This window comes from Tachysurus fulvidraco, chromosome 9 (genome assembly GCF_022655615.1).
Source record: "Tachysurus fulvidraco isolate hzauxx_2018 chromosome 9, HZAU_PFXX_2.0, whole genome shotgun sequence".
Lineage (NCBI taxonomy): Eukaryota > Metazoa > Chordata > Actinopteri > Siluriformes > Bagridae > Tachysurus > Tachysurus fulvidraco.
In genome coordinates, this window is record NC_062526.1 from 7,378,845 (window position 1) to 7,389,897 (window position 11,053).

The window sequence follows — 11,053 nt, forward strand, 5'->3', positions numbered from 1 at the left end:
TATAGTTGTTTGTAGCCTGTGGCTATTCCACAGCTCAGGTTATAACCCCTTTTTCATAGGCAGCAATGATATAGAGTCTTCATTGTGGATGGAGGTAAATTATACTCATTAAAGGCTTGTGCCTCTTCCCCATCACTATAGCCAAAACAGCGTTGACTGGGACACACCACTTAGAGGAACATTTTTTTTTTATATCTCAAAAGTATGGACAGCTGATCCCTGTAAATAATTTTTGCTCATAAGCAAACAGCAAAATACATTTTATTTAATAATCATAATAAAAAATCCTTCAGGTTGAAATTGTACGAATCTAATCATATTTAGTAATATTAATATTATGAAAAAAAGATAAATTAGTGAAATGTTTTATATATAAATATTAATTTTAACAATTCTTACAAATTACTAACCATGCAAAACATTCTTGTGGGACAACGTTATTTAATAATAATAATAATAATAATAATAATAATAATAATAATAATAATAATAATAATAATAATAATAATAATAGAATCCGGCTCATTTAGGATTAATTTAGTTGACATAGTGTTTGTTTCAATTGAGCTCTAAACTCCTTCACGCGCTGTTCGGGGATTAAAAGTGCGCCGCGCGCGAGACTCATTTTCCGACCTGGTGACACGCAGTAAACTGTAACTTGTGCATTGCAGCTCTGCTGACACTGTGAGTGTAAGATCATCACTGCATGAAACGAACTTAAACGTAGTTGATCGTATTTATTGTAGCGGAATGAATCACGAGGTAAAAATGAAAATAAAGCTATTTTATTGTCAAAGCATTCAACATGGTTAGATAAACTATCAAATAGTAAATTTCAGCAAAAAGGATGAGACACAGAATCTATTCCTCACGGACACAAAATATTACACCTTTGTTGTATTCAAACAAATATTTACATTGTTGTAAATAGACTGTATCTTAAACAGATAACTCTAATGTACATGCATTCATAAATATAGTTCAACATCATAATCCAAATTATTTTAATTAGGCCTATATAGACATGGAAAACAATTGAATAATTTTTCTTCATGAAACTGAACTACATTTCAATTCGTTTCTATACATTATACAATACATTAATATTTACAAAATACAAATGACATGTACATTTTATTATTTCCCATTTCCCCCACAAATAATAAGTGCTTCATATTATAATAGATTTTTCAAATAGATTTTTAGAGTTTTTGGGTTTTAAAGTTTTGCATACACAAAAGCATGACATGTTGAAAGATACAATCCAAACAGAAATGTCCTTAAGAATGTGAAATCTCCAATTTGACAAGATTTGACAATATTCCCCTTTCAATAGGAAAAAAATAATAATAATGTTGTTTGAAAAGTATAGTGCCCCAAAAAGTCAGTTATGAGAGGTCATGTGGCGCGAGAGATGATGCCTCTCTCTGAAAGACTCATTGCAGATGGGGCACTTGAGCTTCTCCTCGCGCCGCCTCTTAACCAATGGCTCCATGGAATATTCCTTTTTGTGGTGCGAACGCATGTGGTACACCAGGTCAGAGGTCATGCGGAAAGAGGCATTGCACTTCGCACACCAGTTTTGTGCTGGCAGGCAGAGAGAGGTGAAGGACGGGGGAAGGAGTGTAAGGGCTGATGGCATCTGCAGCTGTATGGCGCTTGACGATTTAGGCCAGAAAGTTGTTGCGTAGAGGAATGGGTTCTGCTTTGACATGGCACCTGGTACAGGACAATTGGTGCCCAGTTCAGAACCTTGAAGCTTGGCTCCCAGGTGATCAGCCTGATAAAGTCTACTGGAAGTGACAGTGTCACCTACAGGAGGGTGGCAGTCTATGCCAGGCATTAGCTTGGGCGCCATGATAAGGGGTGAAAGCTGTGAGAAAGAACGTGATGGCTGGCTGAAGGCACTCTTGCGCTCTGAGCCTCCGGAATCCTGGGATACTGAAGTAAAAGCACTTGCTACAGCTGAGCTTTCGATCCGTGACTGAGGCGGCTGTGTCTCGCTCAGCACTTGCCTAATGCTAGGATGCTTCTCACTGCCAGGCCTCACTGCTTCTGTCTTATTCTCTGAGTTGAAACCACCATTTTTGGCACCATGCTTTAAGCCCTGTGGTGACTTTTTGACTTCAGTAAAAGCACTGCGTTTCATTTCTGGGATTTCGGAGGGTGAGAATGGTCGCCTGTTATCATCCAGACCATAGGCTCCACGGTAGTGCTGGGCTGAATTAGCCAGTTCTTCCTTTGACTTTGGGGTTGAGCCCATGGCCCGGTTGTGGTCCTCTAGATCAGAAAATTTGCGCTTCCCTGAGCTCTCGCTCAGTATCTCTGCCTCCTTGTCAGTGGCAGGACTTGTCCTGTTGTTCTCCAAGTCCCTGGCAAGGTTGTGGAAGTCTGTTGATGGCTTTCCATCCTGGGGGCTGGAGAAACCTTCGGCTCGGCCCAATTTGGGGCTTGAACTGGAAGTGGGCATGCTGGCTTGTTCTCTAATGTCCTTAGCGTCGTCCTCACCACCGGCCATCATTTGCAGTCTCTTGGTGCATCGGAATCTCAGGTGAGCGAGGATAGGGAACTCGAACTGGAAGCGCTGACTGCAGTCTGGACACAGATAAGGTGGCGATCCTGTACAAACCAAAAAATAAAATAAAATAAATTGTGATTTTTAAATTTGTGCTGCAAGATATGTATTAAATAAAAAAAGAATATATAGTAATATAGTATATAGTAATATGCTAGCATTGCTAAGGTTAACCAATGCCCAATATAAATAAAAATTTGGGCACTGCATTATTCTGTAGTATACGGTATATACCCTATACAGTTATTTTAATTTATATCATGGAAAACATTTAATTTGTAACATCATGTTTTGAAAAAAGTTTTATACTACTTATCAAGTATTTCAATAATTTAGGGTCAGTTACACAAATGCATTTATTTATTAGCATTTAAACATTATTCAAAATGTAATAATATATTTACTAGTTTTACAATACATAAATAAAGAATTACCTTTGCTTTTGATATTTCTGCTAGAGCTGAGTAAGAGTAGCTCGATCAGGTCCTTCCCGTACCACACCAACAGTTCTTCATCCTTCTCAATTCTTCTCAGTGACCTATAGAAGAGCTGTCCGTTCTTCACGTAGGCCTCTAGGTTCTGCTCGTCTCTGTCTCTTGCAGATTGGACCAACCTCAACCACATCAGACCTTCTGCAGTACTTCCTGCAGCTGACGTGTCCACCTATCACCATAGATATAAGCAACATTATTTTTTAAAATAAATTTAATATTATAACCAAAGCACACATTCTGTACACATTCTAGCTGTTTAAGCATACGAAACAAATGGATATGGTTAGAATTAATTCAACACTGAAATGCGAAGTCAGCACTGGGGATTTTGTACTAACAATATAACAACATCAACTCATTACATGAAAATCTAATATAATTTAATCAGAACTGAACACTAAATCATGCGTCTGGGTCACGGCTCCATCAATGAAGTTGCATCCAAAGTTTCGAACATAAAGTGATAAAATGCAATGTGGGAATCATTCATCATGACTCGTACCCTGAAGATGTAAGGCGCCGTCCTCTTGTCTGTGGATTTTAGTGCGATGAAGGCGATGCTGTCGTACAATGACGTGTGACTGAGCACACACGGACCGAAGATCGCGTTTTCGGGGATGTCGCAGGTGGTGTACACACTCGTGAAAATGTCGGTTAAACACTGCTGCATGGCTTTAGCGTCTCCGTCCCACGCCAACTTCTGCGAGCTGGACTCCTCCATCACTTTCTAACCAAAACACAGAAAATGATCCGGGATGAAAATCCAGCATTTCTGTTTAATATACAGGCTCATCAACTAAGATCTGATTACGTTATGCTTTATGCAAGCAGAAAACAATACAAATAAATGTAATAAATACACGTGTAAGACGCGTGGGATTTTAACAGGAGCCTTAATTTTAGGTATATGCGGCCCTCGTATGTGACTTAAAATAGCCCTAACATAAAAGGAAAACATGGCTACACGTGATTTATTATTATTATTATTATTATTATTATTATTATTATTATTATTATTATTATTATTGTTAATTATAATAATCATAATAATATTTCCCCTAAAATTTATACTTTAAACAACAAAAACAACCAAAACACTATTATTATTATTATTATTATTATTATTATTATTATTATTATTATTATTATGTTTTAAAATGCATTTATTCTATGCATAGCAGGTACAATCACGTATCAGTCGTTATAGTACTAGTGGCATCAGGCTATTTTGCACGTTTTTCATGGCTCTGATACGAAGGGATATTAGCAGCATTTAGAGTCGGAGAAGCATGTCGAATGGATTTCAAGTGCAGTGTCAAAGTCGCTGATTTCGTGTGCAGAAGGTTTCTCTGCTATTCTACACCAACCTAACGTATGTCCGTTCATTAACATAATCCAGCACTTTCCCTTAGAGACTGTCATTAAACCAACAAATGAAAAGAGGTCTTTTTTTAAAACCCACATTTAAATGCACATTTAAGAACGATCTTGTATTTGTATTCTTTAAATAATAATACATATTATAAGCTGCACCAAATTATGACTTTTAGTGCTTATAACTGGTCATATATACACAGATACGTAAGACTTTATACTAATTTTATGTCAATGTCCTACACTTTTACTGCAATTGAATCCTTTAGTTAATATCCTTGCCATAATATTTATTTGTAGAAGCGTTAAATAACATATTCTATTTGTAGCATTGAAATGTCAAATAATGTGCCATGAAATTTCTTTTCATTTAGATTTGAAACTGAGTCTATGCAGTAAACACACACACACACACACACACACACACACACACACACACACACACACACACACACACACACACACACACTTGAAAGTGTATTCTATATTCCGTATATATTCTATATTCTAATATAGCTATCTTATTCATTTCAGTTCGTATTTATTCGGTCTTATTATTTATGAATTTACCGTATTTATTATTATTATTAACATATTCATTGGCTAATATCACATTCTATCTGTTCTTGCCTTTTCTTGGTTTTGTTGGTGTACTGTCTGTATAGAGTTCAAATGACCATCCAAGTGCACATTAACATGCTGAAAACGTACAACGAACCCAAACTGAACCTCCGACTCTCCGACTTCATCTAACAGGCATTTATAGGCGCAGCTGAGGTTATACACTTTTTATAGATCCAATCGTAGTGTTTAAAAAAAAGTTTATATTCGCGCACAAATAATTTTTATATATGTGTAATTACTTTTCTTTTTTTTCTCTTAGCAGTTTTAGTACTGAGCTCTTCTTTTGTAGCTGTTCGGGTCGGTCGGGCAAAGCCACACAAAGAGCCCGATGAATATGCATCTCTCTGCTAAACACTATAACAGAGCCCGGGCATTTCCAAAACACAACAGATGAACCCACTGACCCCAGGCTTCACGGTGAAATTTATAACCCTTTCAGTGCGCGGCTTTGTTATGATGTCGATTTACGACTGCACAATAACGAGCAAACTCGTTTACGTCGTTTAGTGACGTTTAGTGAAGGTAAATATATAGTAAGTCAATGTGCCTTTCGTCCTCTCTGGATTCAAATCTGCTGAAATCTCTCTCATCTTTTGTACAGTAAAGCCCCAGTGTTGAAACGACACATAGTGTTTATCTAACTTCATTTAAATCAAATACAATGCTCATCTAAGTTCCTTTTTTACGCACGAATTCAGCACTGATGCTGCTGCTGCTGCTGTTCAGGCAGCCAAACGGATGCTTTCGCAATGAATGGAGCGCATCCAAGCTGTTTAGAATTCAGCTCGACATACTCACCGATCAACAAAGGAGAAAAACAATAATCCACAAGGTTTGTAAAGCTGTAAGAATGAGCCGTGAATCGTGTGCGTACAGAGTCGCGAAGTCCGCGCACTCAGTGCATTTCCCTCTCCAGTTGAAGGTGAGAGTGCCGGCGGGTGCGAGCGCAGATGGAGCCGGGAAGCAGCGACTGACTGACTGACACACACACTCACACACACACTTTTTGTTTGCTGCGCATAATCTGCCCAATGAGGCGTGTCACTCTCCGTCTCCTCCCTTTAACTCTTCACTAGCCGAGGCCAAGCTTGAGGCGCTTTAGTTCTGAGTAACAATTTAAACTAAACAAAAATCTCTTGACATTTTGGAGATGTGCAGAACGATGAAATAAGAAAGCGGCACTATTCATACAATATTCATACTATTCATGCAATAACAATAGTGATTATTATTATTATTATTATTATTATTATTATTATTATTATTATTATTATTATTATTATTATTATTATTATTATTGTAGAACAAGTACTAGAAATGTAGTAGTTGTACAACAATAGATTAATATGAGATCTTTTGGGGCTTCAGTATTTGTCACTTGGCCCTTAAAAGAAACTTCAGAATTCTTGATTCTTGGGAAAATTCTTTAGTGTTTTAATACACTTCCCCAAGCAATCCTCATGAGGTTACTATGTTCAAATAGCCTATTGTAATATACATCTCTTAGTTTTTAATTCATAACATTCCATACCATGATGTTTGTAAACTGTATAACACATAAAACAATAAAGACACTATTAGCATAGGTACAGTATCACATGTTTTCGTGAATAATACTGAAAATAGGCAATGCTTGGATTACAAATTGTCAGTTGTACAGCATCCTACAGCATCCTAGCCCTAAGTGTTGCCAATCATCGTTTTGCACATTAGTGTTTTTTTTCTTCATTAAAACCCTTCAGCCGTGTGGAATGCTTTTCTTCTTTGGACATCCCGGGCGCGCGCTTGCTTCTCTGTCTTCATTACGAGAACGCGCGTTTAGCCGTGCGCGCTGTCCGGCGCGCGCTGTGGAAGAGAGCGTCCTGACCTCAGCTTACACTTCGTAGGGATTAAATAAGTGAGAGTCGACACGGATGATAAAGATGAACTTAAACGCAAGTTGGCCGCGTATCAAGGCAGGTTTTGTCCGAGTTCCGAGTCGCAAGCGCCGGCATTGACGCACCAATGAACCCTGGAGAGAGGATGAAGAACCGCATTAATGAGCTATTTCTGTCCTGACTCTGCTATATGTTGGCAAGAAGGAGCTTTCTGATGAATATCAGGTAAGTGCTACATGTGTTTACCTTTTTTTTAGAACTTATATTACTTTTTCACGTGAGAAAAGAAGTTAATTTATGTAATATATCACTAACAATTTTTATCTGCATATATTGAAACAAATCCTAATTATGCACATGGGAAATTAAAAAAGATGTCTCTTGCATGTCCAACTGGACATTACAGCATATGATGAATAAGAAAGACGTCTAATTTAAGAATAATTATAACGCCTTACTGTATATGCCCAACTTTTCTACTTATAATCATAGTAATGCTTGTATGTATGAAGATACAATCTTCACATCTTCTGGGTTCTAAACCTTCAAGTAAGTTTCTTTTGACTATTGCAACTTAACAGTGATGGCATTCGGTCTTACTCCACAAACAAAGGTGTGATTTTTTTAATGCAGTTAAACTAAATATATAATAGTTTAATATATTAGGTACATCTTCATTAAAGCTTTTTTTTCTTCAAGAAGGTACAAATGAGCAATTTAATCTGTGTTCTGTGTGTAATCCATGTGTCATTACACTCTGTGATTTATCTTGTCTTTATTAAATTAAGATTTATAGCTATGTTTTTTAACCTTTGTTGTCATGTAAAATGTATTTACTTACTAATCACTTAAACTGAGAAGATTTTTTTTCTAAGTTCATATTAAGTAAATATCTAAAATATATATGCTTATAAAGTTAAGAAGAAATAAAATACATAAAATTGCTTCATGCTTCATGGATGATGGAGCAGTGGGTATTGTCTTGTCACAGCTTTTGAGGTTCAATTCTGAGCTCAGGTTTACTGTTTGCAGGTTCTTCCTGTGCCTTTCACAGGTTTCATCTGGGATCTCTGGTTACTTATAACTTCCCCCAAACATGCTAGGATACTCTAAATTGCCCCATAATGTGTAAATGGGAGTGTATGAGTTTGTGTGTGAGTGAGTGTGTGTGTGTGTGTGTGTGTGTGTGTGTGTGTGTGTGTGTGTGTGTGTGTGTGTGTGTGTGTGTGTGTGTGTGTGTGTGTGTGTGTGTGTGTGTGAGTGAGTGAGTGAGTGAGTGAGTGTGTGTGTACATGATGTATTTCAGTTTCACACCCAGTATGCCCAGGACCTTACTGCTGAAAAGGAATACATATCTAATTGTCTGCTTCATATCGATAATATCTTCCACACCAAGATTCATCAAAATATTAATATTTTATTTTGTACAAACTACTAATACTCAATTTACGAGATCTCCATGGTAAATTAAATCATAATGTGTTCCAATGTTAACTGTGCATTAAAGCGGCACTGAGGATAAATCTCTTTGGGTTAATCAAAAAAGTTATTTACTTGATAAAGTGTTTTTCTTTCTTTTATAATATTTAGATATTTAGATATTTAGATATATCTCCACATATCTAATGGAAGCATTCTGGCAGAAACATTGGTTTAAGTTTAATTTATGATTTTTTTTTTACCTCTAAACAATTAATGTTTTTATTGTAAGGCTCTGCCATGAGCCTGAAATTATTTATGCATTCATGGCTATAAATCCTGTCCTGTTCCTCACTCACTAGTGTAGCATAATAAGGATCATTTTCCATACAAAGATCTGAATTAAAGCCACAATCAGTAGCCATCTGCTTCAGCAGTTTATGGTCACAAGCAGAATGCACAGTGTACTTCCCCTCCTCTCACTATCTATTTAAAATAACCCACATTAATACCAGCCTGGATTTTGTGTAATTCCAAAAAAAGTGTAATTTTAAGATGTTGGGAGATTAAGAGCACATTCCTTATGGAATGAAAAATAGTTGGATGTTTAACAATAAATGTCTATTCCTTTAATTCTGCATTTAATGAGACACTTTCACTGTGTACTGCAACAGCTTTATATGGTTGAAATGACAATAAAAGCTTTTTGACTTGACCTGACACTTGTTTCTTGAAATGATGCTTTGACTTTAACAAAGAGATGAAGAAAAAGGATAATCTATATTTTATAAGTTTTTTCATACGTTAAATATTGAAATTGCATACTGTCAGCTTAAATGTAAAGCAGTTTGTCTGTTATTATCTGAGCAACATGATCATTTTTATACACTTTATTTTTTATTTATTTTTTCTCATTACTTGACAGAAATTCTTTATAATCAGTGACTGACAGACATCATCAGACTTGAGGTATCAGGTGAGGAACAAGTAAGATGTTTTTTTTTTATTCATTGTAGAATCTATCTTGTGAAAGTTTGCTGTCATCATTAATTGTTGAGATTCGCTGTGGATCATGATCGGTTTGTGTTTGACTCTTCACTCTTTGGTTTTCCATCACATATTTATCTTTTAATTTTTATTTTTATCAATAGCGATTTGATGAGCTTTCATGGACAAAATATTATTATTTATTATTTCTATATTTTTATATTATTATTATTATTATTATTATTATTATTATTATTATTATTATTATTATTATTATTATTATTATTTTTATTATTATTATTATTATTATTATTGTTGTTGTTGTTGTTGTTATATTTATAAATTGATTAATTTACTTACATGCCTTATTATTTTTTGCTGTCACAGCAGGAATGCTTCCTGACTCACAACTCCATGGTCCCTGGCTAGATCCAGAGCTCGAGTTACTCTGTCTGCAGAGATTTGTATGATCTCCCAGTGTCTAGCTGGGTTCTCTCTTGGTTCTCCAGTTTCCTCACACATCCCAAATAACAGTACTCTACATTGTCCCTAAGTTTGAATGTGTGTGTGTGTGTGTGTGTGTGTGTGTGTGTGTGTGTGTGTGTGTGTGTGTGTGTGTGTGTGTGTGTGTGTGTGTGTGTGTGTAAATATGCATGTGCAGGATGCTTTTTCAGAGTATGTTTCTTCCTCACATCCAGTGTTCCCTGTATTTACTGCAACCTTTATAATGGGTTCCGTATAAAACAGCTCCTGAAAAGAAATTATATTGATTATATTATTATTATTATTATTATTATTATTATTATTATTATTATTATTATTATTATTAGTAGTAGTAGTAGTAGTAGTAGTAGTAGTAGTAGTAGTAGTAGTAGTAGTACTATAAATGTTGTTGAAATATTTCTGTTTTGACATTAACCATTAATCTGACATTTTTTATGAATCTTCTAAAGTCATGCTGGTGGATTCCAATTTTCTTTCTTACTGACTCATTCTCAAACTAACGATGCACATGGGTATTTTTTTTGTTGAGTAGTATATTGTCTAATGATTATTAATGCCCCTTTAAAATTAAAGGATATTGTTAAAAAAGCATGTCAAGGTGTTAACGGTCACTCTCCCATATCACCCTATTTCTTAAAGTTATAGATCCACCTGTAATGGATGTCATTTTTCCACACTTTAATTAAACAATACCATGCCAACTAGCTCTTGTTTGTATTTTGTACTTGTCTGAAATATGAAAATGTCTGATTGAAGTGTGTGGACCAAACACACTTATAGTTCTATACATTCGGTACATGTTAAATAATTTATGCAATGCATTATTTTTGGAAATGTTGGAGACATTTCTGTTTAGCATTGTAATGAAACAGATAAACTTGATATACATATACGTTTGTTGTTCTTATACATCACAACATAAATGATTTAATTTAACAGTTTTACATTTCTGCCAAAATAAACTGAACAGCTTAGACTAGCAAATAGCCTTACAGCTCTAGTGTGTCAGTTTTCATTCTAAGCTCAGGCTACTGTCTGTGTGAAGTTGTGCATGTGGGTTTCCTCTGGGTTCTCTGGTTTCCGCCCAGTTCATGTGTATTTCCTCTGGGTTCTCTGGTTTTCACCCAGTTCATGTGAGTTTCCTCTGGGTTCTCTGGTTTCCTACCAGCTACCAAAAACATGCATGTATGTGTATTTCC

At 35.7% G+C, this 11,053-nt stretch overlaps 1 protein-coding gene and 1 long non-coding RNA gene across 3 annotated transcripts; one reads left to right on the forward strand and one right to left on the reverse strand.

Annotated features, from left to right (window-relative positions):
- Positions 1-769: 769 nt before the first annotated feature.
- prdm8b (PR domain containing 8b) lies at positions 770-6,064 on the reverse strand. Its single transcript, XM_027138343.2, has 4 exons — positions 5,866-6,064; positions 3,572-3,796; positions 3,010-3,238; positions 770-2,619 (listed from the first exon to the last, which is right to left on the reverse strand). The coding sequence occupies exons 2-4, from the start codon at positions 3,788-3,790 to the stop codon at positions 1,385-1,387; spliced, it is 1,683 nt and encodes a 560-aa protein (XP_026994144.1). The 5' UTR covers positions 3,791-3,796; positions 5,866-6,064; the 3' UTR covers positions 770-1,384.
- A 359-nt stretch (positions 6,065-6,423) lies between these two features.
- LOC125145560 lies at positions 6,424-10,065 on the forward strand. 2 transcript variants are annotated; one of them, XR_007143956.1, is made up of 3 exons: positions 6,424-7,169; positions 9,289-9,350; positions 9,738-10,065. It is a non-coding gene; the product is annotated as an uncharacterized LOC125145560 (long non-coding RNA). The 2 variants fall into 2 exon arrangements; XR_007143957.1 differs by having other exon boundaries at positions 9,741-10,065.
- The last annotated feature ends 988 nt before the right edge of the window (positions 10,066-11,053 follow it).